Source organism: Neodiprion lecontei, chromosome 4 (genome assembly GCF_021901455.1).
Source record: "Neodiprion lecontei isolate iyNeoLeco1 chromosome 4, iyNeoLeco1.1, whole genome shotgun sequence".
In the NCBI taxonomy this organism is placed as follows: Eukaryota; Metazoa; Arthropoda; class Insecta; order Hymenoptera; family Diprionidae; genus Neodiprion; species Neodiprion lecontei.
This window is the reverse complement of record NC_060263.1, coordinates 5,085,434-5,107,207: the sequence shown is the minus strand read 5'-3', so window position 1 is coordinate 5,107,207 and position 21,774 is coordinate 5,085,434. Positions and strand designations below refer to the sequence as shown.

Below are 21,774 nucleotides of genomic sequence, written 5' to 3'. Positions count from 1 at the left end.
CTTATTAACATTTACAATCTACCAACCAAATTTGATTTTTTATCATAATATCCGTCAAAGTATAGTCAAAAAAAATTGAGAACCCAAAACATGATTGAAAACAGCACAGAGGTTGCAAATGGAGTTGGCCAAACTAAATTCAAGTAAAACGACATCACTTTAATAAATAAACATGATCGACAATCCGTAATTCACAAATCAAAACAATTCAGCTATTCACAATTGCAGAAAGTTTGTGCATATTTTTGTTAATATTCATATGTTATGTCAGCAAAGTAAAACAATATGCAATACATCCATGGAGTCTCTGAAAAACCAAAGTTTTTTCAATCATTCTTCATTTTGCTTGCACAAACATTCCTGATTCAAGCACGCTGATACTTGATAAAATTGAACATATATATGAAAGGCACCATTTGATTTTTCAGGCTGCTGCACTCTGCAGTGACGTCGAAAATGTACAAAGTATTTACAACCGGTCGAATTTAAACCAGTATCAGATCAAAACGATATTTGATGAACAGTATTGGACCAGTACAGTCCACTTCATATCCCCGGGTTAGTGGCTGAATTATCTTTCACCGTACAAGTACGATATTCTTGTAGAATTGCTACGAAATATCTCAGCAATTTTTTGGTCGTTCTTCGATATTTTTAGATATTCGGTAGCGATTGGATTTGCTTTAAAAAAATATTCTGGTCGAGCTGATCGAGGTAATAGTTTGTCTAATCTATCGTTCCATATGTTGCCAATTAAACTTCGGTATCTACTTATGATTCTCTGCTCAGAGACTATGACAGCTGGTGGTCGAAGCGAAATGAACGGTCTTACCGGGACTGAAGGAATCTGGATCGGGACAACCGATGGATTTATAGAAATTCCCAGAAATGTGTCGGAATGGGATTCTGCATGGACGAAGGAAGCCTGTCTTGCTGAGATGGGTAATCTTCGATTGATCCCGCCATATTGTTACCTTGTTCCTTGTGTCTATTGGGAGTTTTCGTGCAACAACAGTAATTGATTACGATTTTCGTGCGTGTTCCAGGTATTCACTATTACTACGGTATGAACAGATCCATGGAATGTACGGACTTCCAGCCTTGGTTTTTAATGGAACAAGGTGGCGAGTTGAGTGGTTTTGGATTACAGGGATTCGGTGAAACGACTTACAAGAGTCGAGAATGGTACGAATATTTTGCACCGCGTTTCATCAGAGACACAATACCGACAACTCCGCAGTGCGTCATCGATTGGTCTACCGATTACGGTTGCATCTGCATGCATGTATTTTTGACTTCAGAGCCATGGACATACGTTTGCTAACAGCAACGGTGAACGACGTGCGGTGATTCTCCGTGAATAAAATACCTCAAGTTTTATGAAATGAGATTTTGTGTTTAAACTCAATTATACCTTCTACCAGAAACCAAAACTACACACAAATTCTGCATCGAACAAGTGATTTATTTTATCAGCACTTGCCTGACAGCGTTGAAGGATGAAATTCGAAAACATCTCTGACGAATACACAAACAGCCTTGAGTCGAATGTAAGAAAGAAAAAATGAATCAAAGAAATACATTACTCTTCGCGTTGTACGCAGCATTAAACGCATGCCTACATCACTTTCTACTCGAATAGAATTCGAAGGTATCCGTGAATCCGTCTGACACGAGTAAGCGCGACTATGAAAAACTTGGTGCCAAATGAACAGTTTCGATGAAATCGGCAATTATTATCTAGCAATCGACTTGTGCATTCACCAGACATAAGGTCACCGTTTCTTCACATTTAACTTGCATTCGAAAAACTATTTTATTGATTCCTAGAAATGAAAATAATTCATCACTTACGTTTGCATATTTTACGTGATAAGATTAATCTGTAACGATTAGAATATACAGTTCCAAAATGGAACAGAGGACAGGAAACAAAGGAAATTAACACGGAAAATTAATGAAACTAATTCGAATGAGAATTAGAAGTGGTAAAATAGATGTAGGCAAGATATACGCTCCGTAATATTCTAGAGATGAATTGATATACCTCGCATTTTTGCACGTTCCACGAAGCACACGGGAATAATCGAATTTTAGTGCTAATCAGTGTGTTGTGGTCGAAACGACGTCGCGTTGACAATTTTCTGAGTTGCTCTTCGAAATTATTGGTACAGACAACCCAACTCGATCCGTTTACCCCAGAAATTATTGCTGTGCGCCACGCGATAATTTTGATTTTTGTGAAAATATTCATATAAACTGTGCTTTTTGAAATAAAAGAAATTCTCAGCGATCGTGAGTGTTTGGCTTTTTAGTTTTTCAACGATTATTTTCCCACAATAAAGGATCTTTCATAAGACATTCTATCGAATTCCCCGATAGCGAACGGATGCATATGAACATAATTTTGATTCTAAGTTTAGAGGAAAATACCTGGAAAGTAGTTATTTATTAGTCGGAATTATGAATCTTTCGACGTGGAAGCGTGACGACGATATTTGCAACGGCGCATGGCGTTTACATAAACGTAGAAATGATCGACGAATTCCGCATAAACCTTGAAAGACGACAAATATATTACCCTGGAAATTATATATATTCCAATAAACGACGCGGCGATGCACGAATTAATAATAAAACTTCGAAGGTGATAAATGTGTTTCGAAGCGTGAAAACAGTATCTTGAAAAGATAACGAGCAAAAGGTGGAAGCACGCAATATATAATTCTAAGACTTATGACGATGCGAGACTGAAATGGAACAACTTTGGCTGAACAGTCGATTTTTGCATGTGCTGAATTTCCTGTAATTCAATTGGTTACGTAAGTATAGAACATCTTTCGACCGCCGATTGTACCTATTATCAATTATTTGAGGGTGTAAGAAATTGTAACACGAATCTTGCGTCACGTAGAGGAAAATTCCAGGGACAGGATAAATGTTTTTGTTTTAGAAGCGAATGTGAACAAAACCCGCTTCTCGACATTGGCTTTGGTCCTGATTATAAAAACAGTGATATAATTTTTTTCAAAAATCAGAGATCCCTAGGTAGGTTCAAATGTTTTCATTTCGATTAAGAATGTGTCAAATTTTTTGTCATGACAAACTTACAGAAATTTGAGGCTCACCCGCGGTACGAAAACTTCCTCTTTTCTGCTACTAGCCGCCGGTAAATAATTCTCATTCCTGAACCATGCAGTACCTATTGTATTTGAACTAATCTCGAATGTATTCATAAGTGAATAAACTTTTTTTGGAGCGGTCCAAGGCATGATTTTCGTAAAGCTGAATAAAAAATGTTGAGATCAAATCATAAGACAATATATGATTTCGATTATTGAAATACATCTCTGCACACGAGAGTTGAGGACGATATCATTTTCAATCAAAGAATCGTTTGTTTCAGCGGCCACTGCATCTGCTATCGAGTGAACCGATTTTCGTGCTAACGAATCGTCTCATTCAAATACAATACGAATGATACATTTATTGTTATTTTCGTTCAAGCTGTGTATTCTCAACCAAAAGTGAATCTCGTCAACAACATTGAATACTTTATGATACGATAAAAATCGGCAGAAATTAACCACAGTAAAGACGATAAGATAATTAAATCTAAATAATACCAATACTCAAAGGTTATCAATAAATTGTTTCAACAAAACATTGTTGAACAAATCGTTAGGGCATTTCTTTTTGAGGCGACAGAACAAATAGTTTCGTAAATACAGCCTGCACAAATTTTCGAAGACGTAAATTTCAAAATAATGAGAGAATTCTAATAACATTTATGTGTGTTCAAAAAATTCAACGAATTCATTTCATTTCACAAATTTCTTAAGCAACGTTTGGTTTAAACAATTTATAGAATACTTTCTGGCAGTGTTGTTATTCAAATCTAATTTTGTTATCGCGTTGATAAAGCTAGTTCTTTTTCAGAGTTGCATTAATTTTCCGTTTGTCAGCATGAAGGTTGTTGCGGTACTGTTACTTATCGCCGGTAAGTTCTCAGCCTTAAAGTTTATTATTAATAGCACATTATCGAATATGAAATACGGATAAGTGAGCAAGCCTTTTTCATCGCAATTTATGATATTTCATATGAGAATTTCAAATTACAATTACTCAAATATATCTCTATGCATGTGGGTAGACAACGTATTTATCGTTGAAGAAACTAATTTGTTTCTCATCATTAATTGTTTCAGCCACGGCATCAGCTATCGAGTGGACCGATCTTCGTGGTAATTAATCATCTACAATCAGGATGCGAATGACGTAGTTTTTGTTTTTTCTGCCTATTTCTTCTTAAGATTTAACCAACTCTTCGTTATTCCAAAATTTCAGTGAAATGGAAACTTTGGTTGCTTGACCCATTCCACTCGTCGAGTTATTATCAGATGCCACGCACAAAAGCTGATGCCATTTCCAATGACTGGGTTGAAGTGTCTGGTCTCAGTTCCTTGGATGTGACTGGGTATTGCCTGGATGGTGACGGTCGCGTTTGTCTTTATTATGATTCCTACGGGAACATTGCCGCTATTCATGTAATCATTAATTTCGTGTTGTCATACTTGAAATTAGCCGAATGGCTGAATGCTGTACAGAAATTACGTAGGACCATACAGTTGATGAAATCGGAGGAATGTAGATGTATACTGTTTATTTTTTTAGGCTGGTATGCTCGTGAGCGATGTTGCAGATATGCAAAGTATATACAACATGTCGGTGTTCAACCAATATGAGATAAAAACGATATTCGAAGAAGAGTACTGGACTAGTACTCTTTTGTTCATATCCCCTGGTTAGTGGTTATATTTTTATTTAGTGCAAGTATAGACATATACATACAATTGAACTATAAATTTTTTTCCATTACGAATTTATCGTACCAGTCAGATTCTACTTTTTGTAAGAGAATGTTGGTTTATAAAATGGGGACGAAATACCTTGATGAAATCAATCAACTTTCTTTTTATCAATTGACGGTTTGATTATTCGCAATATTTCGTAGTTTTCGTTTCATTCGTAAAAATTTGTCGCAGCAATGAAATTCGATGCGAAAAATTTACCGAGACTGGATGATCAATGCGGCAAATAGTTTCTTTGATTTGTCATTTTCGATGCATTCGATAAAGCCCATTTGTATCAAATTGTCATTATCTTTTCAGACGATATTGCAGCTGGTGGTCGCGACGAAACGAATGATCTCACCGGCACTGAAGGAATATGGTTCGTAACCACGGACGGATATATAACAATTCCCAGGAATGTATCAGATTGGGATTCTGCATGGACGAAAGAAAACTGCATTCCTGAAATGGGTAATGCATAATTGGTCCACGAATATTTTTGAATATTAATAAGTGTCAAATACCGATAACAATTTATGTATGACTATTGGTACCTTGTGATAAATGATCCAACAAGTACAAGGTTATATTAATCATACTCAAATGGGATTCAAAGGCACCAATGAATCTGTGTGACATGGACGGATATTGTTCCAATCTGACACGAGTATTCGCGACTATAAACATCAATTGATAAGTTATTTTATACGTATTTCAGGCACTCACTATTACTACGCGATGAATACATCAACCGAGTGTACAGCCTTCCAGCCTTGGTTCTTGTTGGAACAAGATGGCGAGCTGAGCGGTGTCGGACTACAGGGATTCGGATCAACGACTTACAAAAGCCGAAACTGGTATGAGGAGGTTCCAGCCGCCGCTATCAGGCCCACAATCCCGACGACCTCAGATTGTGTCGTAGAATGGGCTGCCGAATACGGTGTAATTTCAATGCACATTTACTTCACTTCCAAACCATGGGAATACTGGTGCTAGTTGCAGAAATCCAGGTGCAAAAATGTTTATGGCTGAATAAAATTCTATGATTATTGTGAAACAATTAGATTTCATCTTTTAATTTATATCTTGCGTTGGACTTGCAAAAATTCGACTTCCTCCATGTGTCGACACTTTTTCAGACGGTATTTGAGTATGATAAATGGTACACGACGCTGATCAAAAAATACCATATTTTATATCTATCGAAGTACGTATAACCTGCAACTTATATATATTAATTGTCATCATAATGGCAATATGCACTTACTTTATTCCGTATATTTATTTATTCACCGTATTTTTTTCTTTCATTACTTCGTTCACCGTATAATTGGAGTTACAGAAGCTGACAAATTGAAAACGACGCGCTAAAGTTTCTATTATTTTACTTTTCTCTTATTAATTTCAACTATACTCCCAGTCATTTACATAATTTCAAACTATTACTGTACCTATTCTACATCAGCACCGATTTTTAGGTTGTTTATTATCCGTGGTTGCTATACCGCTATAATGCTTTCAACTGACCATTTTGCGAAGTTCGTTTAATTATTTTTAGTTATCCAATTTCGTGTACTAATTTCCTGAAAATCATACTTGTTTCGCTTCTGTTGAGGTATTCACAAGGTTTGATTTGTGAGATGGGTATAAGTGCTGATTGGACGCCTCGGTGGTTATTCAACTACTTTGAAAGCTAACATTGAGAAAACGTATACGTTTCGAGAATTATGTGCCAATCGAATATCATGGATGAAACCTGCAGTTTATTATCCAACAGTTGAATTACGGTAATGGCAGTGTAAGGAATATGAGATAATGAATGCGGCTCGATTCTACAGAAATCACTTCTACATTGCAAATTTTTTACAGAATATGTTCTACCTACTCGTTTGTTCACAAATCTTTTTTACGGAATATTGTTTTCATACAGAAAGGAATTCGAGATTCACATCAGAAGTAATTCTGCATGAATTATTCCACAGGAGAATTGTAGTACAGAATAATTTACTACGGAAAAAAAATTGCTCCGTTGTCTTGAAATATAAAATAATACGATGAATAGAAACTATACTTACGTAGATTGTAGATATATTTCACGAATACTTACGCACTCTGGAATATTTATCCCCGAGCGTTGAGCGCCAGCTCGGAGCCGCTGCGCTTGCTCTCAGGATCAAAAAGTATCAAGTCACCGTGCAAAAGACGCGGTCAGATTTGAAAACTTGATAGTTCGTAAAAAAAAAAAAAATTAACTGAAAAGCTACATGATCAGCAGATGAAGGGTGCTTCATCTTTTTATGTACGGTTTATAGAATCGACACGCAAAATGCACGTCCGATGCCCATAATTAATCTATATGTAATCAGACGTGACCGGTAAATCAATACTGTTTTGATTGTTCAATACTTAGCATAAGCCGAAATTTAGCTGAATTCGAATGGCAGATGGAGATGTACATATTAGTAGACGATAGACAATGAATCGCTGTAAGTTTTGAGTAATTTGGAGCTTACAAATTTTGTCAATTATTTCATTATACTGCGGTGATATCAATTGTAAAGCACCTCAAAAATTGGTTCGAGAAACTTATTTCGCGTCAGAAGGCGCTATTACTTCAGGGAAATAAAAACGCGATCGTGAACTATCGCAGGCTCCTCTCCGACTAATACTCATTGTATCGATGATTCTTTTTGTTGCGGGTGGTGCTAGTCGTCGATTATTCTGATTATGGTAAATAAAATAAGAAGAAAAAGAGCTTTTGTGTTATAGTTGAAATAGAGACAAATGATTGGAAATATCGGATTTTCCATGGCAGGTGAAAAAGTAAACCAAAGGAAGATTCTGCTTCTATTCACAGCTAATCTAATTTCCGCAAAAAGTAACGGTTTACGGATATTCGTCAGAAATTTGCACTCGTGTGCGGCGACTCGTCACTCTAAGGGTGAACTGATCTCTCACGCTTCAGTTTACATCTTGATCGCTTCGATTGCTGGTGGCGCCCTCTGCACGCGAAACACATTCATTGCGCATTTTCCACATTTTGATAGTGTATGTACGCGAGTTTATTCTTCCGGCATATCCATCGAGGTAACCCCATGCTTTGAATGCGAGTACTTGAGTGACACGGGCTTCTTTGCGTTCTGTCTTTCAGATCCGCCTGTTGCACCTTGCGTTCACTTCTTGCCTCCGAGCTTTTTTACTTGAACCAAGCAAGTATTCATTCACCTCCCTCAGGGGCGCGACCCCTGCCGTCTCGGAAGTAAATTCTTTCCATTTCCCAGGTTACTGCGATCGACAATTAACTCGTTTTCAGGACCGTTCTCGTACCGTGGTGTCAACAACAGTCGCAGTTGGAAAATGTCCTCATAACATCATAGCCTGGTCGTCGGCGCCATTTTATCACCAGATAACCTAAATTTTTAATGCGTAATGGAGGCAAATTGTAATTCTTGGGATTTCAAATTACTCATGTCACATAAATTAATGAAACATAATCAATAATATACCTATTCTACCATTAACACGGGAAAAAACATGGTCAACAGTCAGCTGTTAACCTGGTTGCACTAGTTAGATTTTCTTCCACCAGATGGCAGATTGCAAAGTGACTCGACCGAACGGTTGTGGCAATGTTAGATCGAAGGTGATAAGATTTAAAAAATGAATAATCTTGTCCCACGGGTCGAATCACAATACAGTTCACAACACTTACAAATATTATTATCTATTATTTCCTAAGCCAAGCTCGTATTTAAAAAATGTAGAGCAGCGTATTGTACACAATTTTCACATTTAAACATTATATATCTCAACGTTGGCCTTAACATAAAACCCTCATTTCACGATGTCACGTACAGAGGCCGAAAGAAATATACACCTGCAAGAAATTTAAAATTCAAAATGCAATAAAGATAATTCTGTTGAACAAATACAGCAAACGTGCAAACAGGAAACACGAACAGATTACAAACATACAAGTCCTTATTTTCAGAATAAGGGATAACGTTTTTAACCAATCGTCTCGCACTGGAATATCTAAATATCCTAATCACTATGCAGAATCAGCGGCTTTTCCCACGATTAATCATGTGAGCAGCTTCAGTCAACCACCATACAACCTCCTGCCACCGATTTTGAGCAGGAAGTTCGGAAACGATTAAGATTAAGACTTCGGTGTGTATAAGCACTCGTAAAGAATAATTTACTCCACATTCAAAATCATTGAAGCAGTTCGCTGGAATGAAGACTTTCGCTCTTCTGTTACTGATCACCGGTAAGTTCTCATCCCCAAATAATACTGCATTTCAATTCGGCTCATACATCACCGCAGATGTAACGTGTTCGTGCGAGAAAATATAAATTTCAAGAACAAACTAATTTATTTCTCATTGGTTGTTTCAGCTGTAGCATCTGCTATCGAATGGGCCGATCTTCGTGGTATAATTATAAATCATCTACAGTCAGAATGCAAATGACAATTACTCTTTTCTAGTCTACTTTTCAATCTTGAATGTACCCAATTCTTCGATATCATAACTAAATTTCAGTGACATCGACATACTTGGGGTCAGACCCTTTACACAAAAAGAGCTACTTCCAGATGCCTCGTACAAAATCTGATGCTATTAGCGATAGTTGGGTCGAAGTAACAGGTTTGACTTCCCTGAATTTGACTGTGTATTGCTACGAAGAAGGCGACGGTCGCGTATGTCTTGAATACGATTCTTACGGGAACATTGCTGGTATACAGGTGATTATTGTTTACGTTTATCGCGTCGTATCATCGAAGTCGTACAGATATTTGGTACTTAATAAAATTGAACATATACAAGGAAGGCACCATTTGATTTTCCAGGCTGCCGTACTCTGCAGTGACGTCGAAAATGTACAAAGTATTTACAACCGGTCGAATTTAAACCAGTATCAGATCAAAACGATATTTGATGAACAGTATTGGACCAGTACAGTCTACTTCATATCCCCGGGTTAGTGGCTAAATTATTTTTCACCGTACAAGTACGATATTGTTGTAGAATTGTTGCGAAATATCTCAGCAATTTTTTGGTCGTTCTTCGATATTTTTAAATATTCGGTAGCGATTGGATTTGACTTTAAAAAAATATTCCGTCGAGCTGATCGAGGTAATAGTTTGTCTAATCTATCGTTCCATATGTTGCCAATTAAACTTCGGTATCTAATTATGATTCTCTGCTCAGAGGCTATCGCAGCTGGTGGTGGCAGCGAAATGAACGGTCTTACCGGGACTGAAGGAATCTGGATCGGGACAACCGATGGATTTATAGAAATTCCCAGAAATGTGTCGGAATGGGATTCTGCATGGACGAAGGAAGCCTGTCTTGCTGAGATGGGTAATCTTCGATTGATCCCGCCATATTGTTACCTTGTTCCTTGTGTCTATTGGGAGTTTTCGTGCAACAACAGTAATTGATTACGATTTTCGTGCGTGTTCCAGGTATTCACTATTACTACGGTATGAACAGATCCATGGAATGTACGGACTTCCAGCCTTGGTTTTTAATGGAACAAGGTGGCGAGTTGAGTGGTTTTGGATTACAGGGATTCGGTGAAACGACTTACAAGAGTCGAGAATGGTACGAATATTTTGCACCGCGTTTCATCAGAGACACAATACCGACAACTCCGCAGTGCGTCATCGATTGGTCTACCGATTACGGTTGCATCTGCATGCATGTATTTTTGACTTCAGAGCCATGGACATACGTTTGCTAACAGCAACGGTGAACGACGTGCGGTGATTCTCCGTGAATAAAATACCTCAAGTTTTATGAAATGAGATTTTGTGTTTAAACTCAATTATACCTTCTACCAGAAACCAAAACTACACACAAATTCTGCATCGAACAAGTGATTTATTTTATCAGCACTTGCCTGACAGCGTTGAAGGATGAAATTCGAAAACATCTCTGACGAATACACAAACAGCCTTGAGTCGAATGTAAGAAAGAAAAAATGAATCAAAGAAATACATTACTCTTCGCGTTGTACGCAGCATTAAACGCATGCCTACATCACTTTCTACTCGAATAGAATTCGAAGGTATCCGTGAATCCGTCTGACACGAGTAAGCGCGACTATGAAAAACTTGGTGCCAAATGAACAGTTTCGATGAAATCGGCAATTATTATCTAGCAATCGACTTGTGCATTCACCAGACATAAGGTCACCGTTTCTTCACATTTAACTTGCATTCGAAAAACTATTTTATTGATTCCTAGAAATGAAAATAATTCATCACTTACGTTTGCATATTTTACGTGATAAGATTAATCTGTAACGATTAGAATATACAGTTCCAAAATGGAACAGAGGACAGGAAACAAAGGAAATTAACACGGAAAATTAATGAAACTAATTCGAATGAGAATTAGAAGTGGTAAAATAGATGTAGGCAAGATATACGCTCCGTAATATTCTAGAGATGAATTGATATACCTCGCATTTTTGCACGTTCCACGAAGCACACGGGAATAATCGAATTTTAGTGTTACTCAGTGTGTTGTGGTCGAAACGACGTCGCGTTGACAATTTTCTGAGTTGCTCTTCGAAATTATTGGTACAGACAACCCAACTCGATCCGTTTACCCCAGAAATTATTGCTGTGCGCCACGCGATAATTTTGATTTTTGTGAAAATATTCATATAAACTGTGCTTTTTGAAATAAAAGAAATTCTCAGCGATTGTGAGTGTTTGGCTTTTTAGTTTTTCAACGATTATTTTCCCACAATAAAGGATCTTTCATAAGACATTCTATCGAATTCCCCGATAGCGAACGAATGCATATGAACATGATTTTGATTCTAAGTTTAGAGGAAAATACCTGGAAAGTAGTTATTTATTAGTCGGAATTATGAATCTTTCGACGTGGAAGCGTGACGACGATATTTGCAACGGCGCACCGCGTTTACATAAACGTAGAAATGATCGACGAATTCCGCATAAACCTTGAAAGGCGACAAATATATTACCCTGGAAATTACATATTTTTCAATAAACGACGCGGCGATGGACGAATTAATAATAAAACTTCAAAGGTGGTAAATGTGTTTCGAAGAGTGAAAACAGTATCTTGAAAAGATAACGAGTAAAAGGTGGAAGCACGCAATATATAATTCTCAGACTTATGACGATGCGAGAGTGAAACGGAACAACTTTGGCACGTAAACAAATTGCTAGATTATCGGTAGGCGACAGAACGAAAAGTTTCGTAAATACAGCCTGCACAAATTTTTGAAAACGGAAATTTCGAAATAATGAGAGAATTCTAGTAAAATTTATGTGTGTTCAAAAAATTCAGCGAATTCATTTCATTTTACAAAAAAAAAAACACATACCCAAAAATTTCTTAAGCAACGTTTGATTTAAACAATTTATCGAATACTTTCTGGCAGTATTGTTATTCAAATCTAATTTTCTTACCGCGTTGATAAAGCTAATTCTTTTTCAGAGTTGCTTGATTATTCAGTTTGTCAGCATGAAGGTTGTTGCGGTACTGTTACTTATCGCCGGTAAGTTCTCGTCCCTAAATAATTATACCGTACATCAGTTCGTCAAATACATCCCTGCAGACATGACATATTCTTACGGATAGATGAAATCTTCAAGAAAAAACTAACAATTTGTTTCTCATTGCTTGTTTCAGCTACGGCATCTGCTATCGAGTGGGCCGATCTTCTCGGTATAATTACACTGGAGTTGAAAATTTTCGCGATAAAATGCTAAATGAATAAGTTGGCGTGTTTCCGACGTATATTGGTGAACTGAATCCAATGGCGTTGCCTGTTTTTTCCGTGACGTCAGAATATTGAGATAATTCCTTCCAAAAATGGGCTTTTGATTGGAAATCGCACTTTTTAACTCGTACTATCTTTCAAACCGATTCATCAAGTACGTTGAGGAAAATTTGTGATTCGTGCTGTGACCGATAATATGACAAACCATTTTTTGAACAAATCTCATGACGCTTGCGTACAGCCGTAAAAATATATTTTTAACCCGTGAATTTTACATTTTTCACGTTTGTCAAGATGTGCATATTCTTTCCTGTCTTGAAAGTTTTATTCAAAATAATTTCAATGTGTCGAGAGCATTTCCATCCGACTCAAATCACAGCTCAAGTGGTATATTTTGACGAGAGGAACCCAAATTTTCAACCTTAGCATCATGGGGCGGCTTGGAAGATAATACGGGTCAGAAAGTGCCATTGAAATTGCCATTTTTGGGATAGAAAAAACTGGCGACATCGAATTCAGCGCACCAAAATACGTCGAAGATACAACAACTAGTTAAATTAACATTTTCTGGCAAAAATTTTTTATCCCACAATTACAAATCACCTACAATCAGCATGCAAATGACACTTATTTTTTTCTTGTCTACTTCTTGATGTTGCGTGCAATTAACTTTTCAATACTTACGCAACTGAATTTCAGTGAAATGGAGCCGCTCGGGGGAGGACCCTTCACACGCAAATAGCTTCTTCCAGATGCCTCGTACAAAATCTGATGCTATTAACAATAGTTGGATCGAAGTAACAGGTCTGACTTCCTTGAATTTGACTGTGTATTGCTACGAAGAAGGCGACGGTCGCGTATGTCTTGAATACGATTCTTACGGGAACATTGCTGGCATACAGGTGATTATTGTTTACGTTTATCGCGTCGTATCATCGAAGTCGTACAGATATTTGATACTTGATAAAATTGAACATATACAGGGAAGGCACCATTTGTTTTTTCAGGCTGCCGTACTCTGCAGTGACGTCGAAAATGTACAAAGTATTTACAACCGGTCGAATTTAAACCAGTATCAGATCAAAACTATATTTGACGAAGAATATTGGACCAGTACAATCTATTTCATATCCCCTGGTTGGTAGCTAAATTATCTTTTACCATACAATTACGATATTCTTGTAGAAATATTGCCAGTGAAAAATTTCTTCCTTCGAAAAGCTTCGTAAACAACAGTTTCTCCATTTTCCGGATAACAATGTAAAAAGAAATTTAGTGTGAACATTTGGAAAATATACAAAGATGTTTTTACTTCGTGACCCCAAACGTAGGAGCAATTTTTTTTTATCATGTTCTGCTATTTTCAAATACCAAGTAGTGATTGGATTCAATATGAAAAAAAATTTCTGAACCAGGTGATCGGGGCGATAATTTCTTCAGCTAATAGTTTTGTACGTTGCCGACGGAACCTCAGATGTCAATTATCGCTACTTTTTCAGAGACTATCGCAGCTGGTGGTCGCAGCGAGATGAACGGTCTTACCGGGACTGAAGGAATCTGGATCAGGACAACCGATGGATTTATAGAAATTCCCAGAAATGTATCGGAATGGGATTCTGCATGGACGAAAGAAGCCTGTGTATCTGAGATGGGTAATCTTCGATTGATCCCGCCATATTGTTACCTTGTTCCTTGTGTCTATTGAGAGTTTTCGTGCAACAATAGTAACTGATTACGATTTTCGTGCGTGTTCCAGGTACACACTATGCGTACGCTATGAACAGATCCATAGAATGTACAAACTTGCAGCCTTGGTTTTTGTTAGAACAAGAAGGAGAGTTAAGCGGTTTTGGATTTGAGGGATTCGGTAATACGACTTACAAAAATCGTAACTGGTACGAGACAATTATACCGCGTTTTCTCAGAGACACAAATCCAACAATTCCACAGTGCGTCATCGATTGGGGTGAGGATTACGGTTTTATTCTTATACATGTATTGTTGACTTCTACGCCATGGACATACGTTTGTCCATAGCAGGCTTCACAGTGCTGGAGCTAGAAATTTGAGGGGAAATACAGGAAAGCTTTGTGAAAATAAGAGGGAGGGGGGTATTAGGACATTTTTTTATAGTACTGACCAAATAGAGCAAGATTAGATAAACACAGGAGTGTCCGATATTTTGGTCGTTTTGGAATTTTTTCGATTACACATGGAAAATATTGTTCATATTGTGGAAATTTTTTTTTTTTTTTTTATCATCAAGTAAACTGGACTGGAAAAGTCGACTCACGCTTAAGAACAATGTTTATATTTCCAGCTAAATGTAGGAACAAAATAATTTGGGCTGAGTGCAAGTATTCTGTAGATAACGCTACTCAATTAAGCCGTAAAAATGTTGGCTTGCGAAATATAAGAGAATGTTGGGATTCGATGAATTTTTTTCGTTCCTATGTTAAGTTGGAAGTATAAACATTGTTCTTAAACATCAAGTTGATTTTTTCTGTCCATTCTCATTCGTGAGGAAAAGTAACTGACTGGCAAAAATTAGGGGGATTTTACGGGGAAATTGAATGCTTTAGGGTACATTTAGGGGAGATATTCAGTTTTAAAATGCTTATAAGGAAACGAAAAAGAATAGGGAAATTCGAGACCGACCGTGTAGCCTGTGATAGCAACATCGTATGACGTGTAAGGATTCTTCGTAAATAAAATACTTAATTCTTGATGAAATAGATATTTGTGTCTCAACTTTTAATTACCTTCCATTAGACTTGTACGAAATCATCTCAGCTTTTCAAAACCAAAACTGTATACGAATGCTGCATCAAACAAATGATTTATTTTATCAACATTTACGTGACAGCATTGAAGGATAAAATTCGAATAAGTTAAAAATAATAATCTATCGATATTTACATAATTTATCCGCTTCGTCGATAATCATAGAATTCACTTTTACCTAACGTTTGTCCCATGGCTCTAATGATCTCTGAAAAATGAATGAGTAAGTAAGCATCGCTGTAGATACACGAACAGCTTTCAATCAGATATAAGGACCAAAAAATTATTGAAGAAAATGTATTAATTGTATTCTATTTTTCGTAGACACAGTTTTACGGTCATAATGAATGTAAGAAATTTGTCTAGTATCGATACACATACCTAAATCAGATATTGCACATCTCGCCAAGTTTTCCCAGATATATATTTGCCGACTTATTCATTCTGGTAAATGCGGTGCTTCTTGGCTAAAGTAAGGAGCCGTATCTCTAACTAGTAATGTATGGCACACATCGCAAACTCTTGAAGGTCGCTGCAGTGCTGGGCAAAATTGTAATAAAAAATTAACAATTACAAATCACTAAGGATAATTTTTAATGACATCGAATTCCATTAAAATTATTTTCAGTAATAATAATTGAATCGGAGTTCAGTGAAATTACTTTTGATAATTGTAATTGACTCAAGAGTCCATCGAAATTATTTCCAGTAATTGTAATTGAATTGGATTTCATTAAAATTACATTGAGTAATTTGAATTTAATCAAAGTTTATCAAAATTACTTTCAGTGATTGGAATTTAATCAGAAATCATTTCAATTATCCTCAGTGATTGTAATTAAATCAGACATTACTAAAATTCTTTTGAGTAATTGTAAACCACACGATGTGGTCCAATTGAATTTTTTTTTCTAACGTAATTCCTGTGAAATAATAACAAATAGACAAATAAATTTACACCGTTTTTGGAGTATTCAAATGGTGTGATTGGAACGAGTCTTTTACAGTCAATATGTGAATGGGCTATGGTTACCAAAGTTTTTTGGGTAGCTGGTCAAGGATTTCACATTACTTTGAAAAATTAATTTGTTTAAATAATTTGCTTGACCAGTCAATGTGAATATGTAAGCTCCATGAAGTTCCCGATGTTTTCGGAATTTGAAATTATGTTGAGAATTCGACATTACGTTTCCAAAGGTAATTTGTTTAAATAAATTATGAAAAACAATTGAAATTTGAAAAAAAAACATAATCACTTCCATTAATTGTAATGGATAACAGAAAAATTACAATTGTTCCAAGTAATTGTAATTAGTAGCAAAAAAATTACAATTTTTTCAAGTAATTTTAATTGACAACAAAAAAATTACAATTATTTCGAGTAATTGTAGTTGATAATCATAAAATTACAATTGTTTATACTAACTGTAATTGGTAAATCAAAATTTATAATTATTTCCCGCAATTGTAATTAGTTACTAAATATTACAGTTATTCACAGTAATTGTAATTTACGGGTAATGTAATGACGAAAGTAATTTCTGCTGCCCAATTCTGTCGCTGCTTGGGTCCACTGTTTACAACGTGCGACAGACAAGTTGAACAAAATATATGACCGCAATGACGGCAATGCATCTATTCAAAGAAGAGTAATTGTATGTAGACGAGAAATACAAACACTGTTGACGTTGTAATGCTAACGGAAACAAATTCGCACTCACCTTTCTTTTTGTAACTGTGAACCCCGTTCGACAATTAGGACACTCGTCAACATCCTCGTCGTGCTGCCATCTCACTTCACTTCCTGCCTCTCTGATCTTTTCCAGTTGAACCTGTGATTTCGAACAATTTCACACAAATGTAAAATAATCAAATGATTGAGTCCGAAGATAAATTGATATTATATTTTTTTGATTTGATTTATCCAATTTTGCACCTGTAAAGATTGTGATAATCTAACAAAGTCTTTTTGTACTTCTTCGCTAGTATCTAATTCCTGTTGAAGACTGGTTAGCCTTTGACGAAGTTCAGCAACAGCTAATTCTATCTTTCGTTTTTCCGTTGTTGTATTTTCCAACTGCTGTTGAAGTCTATTCAACTTCTCTTCTTTTTCATTCAAAGCTTGATGATCATGTTTGTAATTCTCTACTTGGACTCTGTAAAAATAGTTTATAAATTAGCACTGGAAAGATATTTCAAGCCACTGAAGCGGATAATTATGAAATCCAACAATTTTTTTCAAACGACAATAAAACACTTACTTAAGCTGCCTAATTTCCTCAACCAAAATAGATTCCGATTGTTGATGCGCACGATTATCGTGATCTAATTGGTCTTGAAGGAGGGTCACCTCGTAACGTAAGGTTTCCTCTTTTTCCTGCGCAACTTCTTGCGCGACTTTTGCTGCTATCAAGTCTTCGTGCATTTTTAAAAGTGTGACGTGTAACTCTTCAACGTTATTTGGCATATTAATTGTCTCACTTTGGAGCTGCATGGAATTCTTACTATGCTTACCAACCAAATTTTCATTTTCTTTCTGCAGCCTGAAAGTTTTTTTTTTTTTCTAAGTATAGGAAAAAATACCAATTTGTTTGAACTTGTAAGAGTTTGAACAATGTGGAACGTTGAGAAATGTCCGTGAAAATAAATTTATTTATTCTACAACCGTTATTAAAAATCATTGTTTCCAAAAATGCGATATTTCACGTATTGTGACAGTTTTTCAAGTTTCTCAAAACCTGAATCTAGATGAATGAAGCGAAATTTGTGCAGTTCAACTTACGCATTGAGATGCCTTTGTAGTTCTTCTCTTCCATGAATGAATCTACTTAGTTCATCGGTAACGCCTTGATGCATCTGTGCTAACGTTTGCTTCAAGTCGGCCAAGGCTTGCTGGGAGGATTGTGAAACGGAGGTGAGTTCTGCAACTTTAATTTTGTGTTCTTCTTTTTTTCATTCCACTTTTCCTCCATTTCTTTACGAAATTAGCGAACGAATGCATATGAACATAATTTTGATTCTAAGTTTAGAGGAAAACACCTGGAAAGTAGTTATTTATTAGTCGGAATTGTGAATGTTTCGACGTGGAAGCGTGACGACAATATTTGCAACGGCGCACGGCGTTTACATAAACGACGAAATGATCAACGAATTCCGCATAAACCTTGAAAGGCGACAAATATATTACCCTGGAAATTATATATTTTCCAATAAACGACGCGGCGATGCACGAATTAATAATAAAACTTCAAAGGTGGTAAATGTGTTTCGAAGCGTGAAAACAGTATCTTGAAAAGATAACGAGCAAAAGGTGGAAGCACGCAATATATAATTCTCAGACTTATGACGATGCGAGAGTGAAACGGAACAACTTTGGCACGTAAACAAATTGCTAGATTATCGGTAGGCGACAGAACGAAAAGTTTCGTAAATACAGCCTGCACAAATTTTTGAAAACGGAAATTTCGAAATAATGAGAGAATTCTAGTAAAATTTATGTGTGTTCAAAAAATTCAGCGAATTCATTTCATTTTACAAAAAAAAAAAGACATACCCAAAAATTTCTTAAGCGACGTTTGATTTAAACAATTTATCGAATACTTTCTGGCAGTATTGTTATTCAAATCTAATTTTCTTACCGCGTTGATAAAGCTAATTCTTTTTCAGAGTTGCTTGATTATTCAGTTTGTCAGCATGAAGGTTGTTGCGGTACTGTTACTTATCGCCGGTAAGTTCTCGTCCCTAAATAATTATACCGTACATCAGTTCGTCAAATACATCCCTGCAGACATGACATATTCTTACGGATAGATGAAATCTTCAAGAAAAAACTAACAATTTGTTTCTCATTGCTTGTTTCAGCTACGGCATCTGCTATCGAGTGGGCCGATCTTCTCGGTATAATTACACTGGAGTTGAAAATTTTCGCGATAAAATGCTAAATGAATAAGTTGGCGTGTTTCCGACGTATATTGGTGAACTGAATCCAATGGCGTTGCCTGTTTTTTCCGTGACGTCAGAATATTGAGATAATTCCTTCCAAAAATGGGCTTTTGATTGGAAATCGCACTTTTTAACTCGTACTATCTTTCAAACCGATTCATCAAGTACGTTGAGGAAAATTTGTGATTCGTGCTGTGACCGATAATATGACAAACCATTTTTTGAACAAATCTCATGACGCTTGCGTACAGCCGTAAAAATATATTTTTAACCCGTGAATTTTACATTTTTCACGTTTGTCAAGATGTGCATATTCTTTCCTGTCTTGAAAGTTTTATTCAAAATAATTTCAATGTGTCGAGAGCATTTCCATCCGACTCAAATCACAGCTCAAGTGGTATATTTTGACGAGAGGAACCCAAATTTTCAACCTTAGCATCATGGGGCGGCTTGGAAGATAATACGGGTCAGAAAGTGCCATTGAAATTGCCATTTTTGGGATAGAAAAAACTGGCGACATCGAATTCAGCGCACCAAAATACGTCGAAGATACAACAACTAGTTAAATTAACATTTTCTGGCAAAAATTTTTTATCCCACAATTACAAATCACCTACAATCAGCATGCAAATGACACTTATTTTTTTCTTGTCTACTTCTTGATGTTGCGTGCAATCAACTTTTCAATACTTACGCAACTGAATTTCAGTGAAATGGAGCCGCTTGGGGGAGGACCCTTCACACGCAAATAGCTTCTTCCAGATGCCTCGTACAAAATCTGATGCTATTAGCGATAGTTGGGTCGAAGTAACAGGTCTGACTTCCCTGAATTTGACTGTGTATTGCTTCGAAGAAGGCGACGGTCGCGTATGTCTTGAATACGATTCTTACGGGAACATTGCTGGTATACAGGTGATTATTGTTTACGTTTATCGCGTCGTATCATCGAAGTCGTACAGATATTTGGTACTTGATAAAATTGAACATATACAGGGAAGGCACCATTTGATTTTTCAGGCTGCCGTACTCTGCAGTGACGTCGAAAATGTACAAAGTATTTACAACCGGTCGAATTTAAACCAGTTTCAGATCAAAACGATATTTGACGAAGAATATTGGACCAGTACAATCTATTTCATATCCCCTGGTTGGTAGCTAAATTATCTTTTACCATACAATTACGATATTCTTGTAGAATTATTGCCAGTGAAAAATTTCTTCCTTCGAAAAGCTTCGTAAACAACAGTTTCTCCATTTTCCGGATAACAATGTGGAAAGAAATTTAGTGTGAACATTTGGAAAATATACAAAGATGTTTTTACTTCGTGACCCCAAACGTAGGAGCAATTTTTTTATCATGTTCTGCTATTTTTAAATACCAGGTAGTGATTGGATTCAATATGAAAAAAAATTTCTGAACCAGGTGATCGGGACGATAATTTCTTCAGCTAATAGTTTTGTACGTTGCCGACGGAACCTCAGATGTCAATTATCACTACTTTTTCAGAGACTATCGCAGCTGGTGGTCGCAGCGAGATGAACGGTCTTACCGGGACTGAAGGAATCTGGATCAGGACAACCGATGGATTTATAGAAATTCCCAGAAATGTATCGGAATGGGATTCTGCATGGACGAAAGAAGCCTGTGTATCTGAGCAGGGTAATTTTCCATTGATCTCACTATTGTGATTTTGTTCCTTCTGGCTACTGACAGTTTTCGTCAAACAATAGTAATTAACTAAAATTTTCGTGCATATCCCAGGTATACACTATGTGTACGCTTTGAACAGATCCATGGAATGTACAAACTTGCATCCTTGGTTTTTAATGGAACAAGGAGGCGAGTTAAGTGGTTTCGGATTCCAGGGATTCGGTAAGACGACTTACAAAAATCGTAACTGGTACGAGACAATTATACCGCGTTTCATCAGAGACGTAGCTCCAACACTTCCACAGTGCATCATCGATTGGGGTGAAGATTACGGTTTTATTTGTATGCATGTATTGTTGACTTCTACGCCATGGACATACGTTTGTCCATAGCAGGCTTCACAGTGCTGGAGCTAGAAATTTGAGGGGAAATACAGGAAAGCTTTGTGAAAATAAGAGGGAAGGGGGTATTAGGACATTTTTTTATAGTACTGACCAAATAGAGCAAGATTAGATAAACACAGGAGTGTCCGATATTTTGGTCGTTTTGGAATTTTTTCGATTACACATGGAAAATATTGTTCATATTGTGGAAATTTTTTTTTTTTTTTTTATCATCAAGTAAACTGGACTGGAAAAGTCGACTAATGCTTAAGAACAATGTTTATATTTCCAGCTAAATGTAGGAACAAAATAATTTGGGCTGAGTGCAAGTATTCTGTAAATAAGGCTACTCAATTAAACAGTAAAAATGTTGGCTTGCGAAATATAA

At 36.5% G+C, this 21,774-nt stretch overlaps 5 protein-coding genes across 8 annotated transcripts; 4 read left to right on the top strand and 1 right to left on the bottom strand.

Moving 5' to 3' along the window:
* The first annotated feature begins 428 nt into the window (after positions 1–428).
* Positions 429–3,576, top strand: LOC124294227. Its single transcript, XM_046738947.1, has 4 exons — positions 429–566; positions 800–942; positions 1,047–1,550; positions 3,407–3,576. Exons 1-3 carry the CDS (start codon positions 517–519, stop codon positions 1,322–1,324), a joined length of 471 nt encoding a protein of 156 aa, XP_046594903.1. The 5' UTR covers positions 429–516; the 3' UTR covers positions 1,325–1,550; positions 3,407–3,576.
* LOC107219930 lies at positions 2,758–5,916 on the top strand. Its single transcript, XM_046738941.1, has 7 exons — positions 2,758–2,822; positions 3,966–4,000; positions 4,209–4,244; positions 4,348–4,547; positions 4,675–4,804; positions 5,172–5,324; positions 5,572–5,916. Exons 2-7 carry the CDS (start codon positions 3,967–3,969, stop codon positions 5,847–5,849), a joined length of 831 nt encoding a protein of 276 aa, XP_046594897.1. The 5' UTR covers positions 2,758–2,822; position 3,966; the 3' UTR covers positions 5,850–5,916.
* A 3,137-nt stretch (positions 5,917–9,053) lies between these two features.
* LOC107221605 lies at positions 9,054–10,670 on the top strand. Its single transcript, XM_046738939.1, has 6 exons — positions 9,054–9,126; positions 9,255–9,290; positions 9,401–9,603; positions 9,709–9,838; positions 10,070–10,222; positions 10,327–10,670. The coding sequence occupies exons 1-6, from the start codon at positions 9,093–9,095 to the stop codon at positions 10,602–10,604; spliced, it is 834 nt and encodes a 277-aa protein (XP_046594895.1). The 5' UTR covers positions 9,054–9,092; the 3' UTR covers positions 10,605–10,670.
* A 1,280-nt stretch (positions 10,671–11,950) lies between these two features.
* Positions 11,951–15,363, top strand: LOC124294225. Of its 4 annotated transcripts, none has more exons than XM_046738942.1 (6): positions 11,951–12,076; positions 12,341–12,401; positions 12,536–12,571; positions 13,326–13,528; positions 13,634–13,763; positions 14,126–15,363. In XM_046738942.1, exons 2-6 carry the CDS (start codon positions 12,368–12,370, stop codon positions 14,329–14,331), a joined length of 609 nt encoding a protein of 202 aa, XP_046594898.1. In that variant the 5' UTR covers positions 11,951–12,076; positions 12,341–12,367; the 3' UTR covers positions 14,332–15,363. The 4 variants fall into 4 exon arrangements, with proteins under 4 accessions (XP_046594898.1, XP_046594901.1, XP_046594900.1 ...); XM_046738945.1 differs by having other exon boundaries at positions 11,994–12,049; XM_046738944.1 differs by having other exon boundaries at positions 12,011–12,095.
* LOC124294226 (rab GTPase-binding effector protein 1-like) lies at positions 15,137–20,239 on the bottom strand (the record flags this gene model as incomplete). The annotated part of the gene is made up of 8 exons (XM_046738946.1): positions 15,137–15,618; positions 15,792–15,950; positions 16,926–17,045; positions 17,132–17,242; positions 17,347–17,566; positions 17,672–17,953; positions 18,193–18,337; positions 20,047–20,239. Coding segments are annotated over 7 exons (1,119 nt in total), but the record flags the coding sequence as incomplete, so codon positions are not given.
* Positions 20,240–21,774: the final 1,535 nt, after the last annotated feature.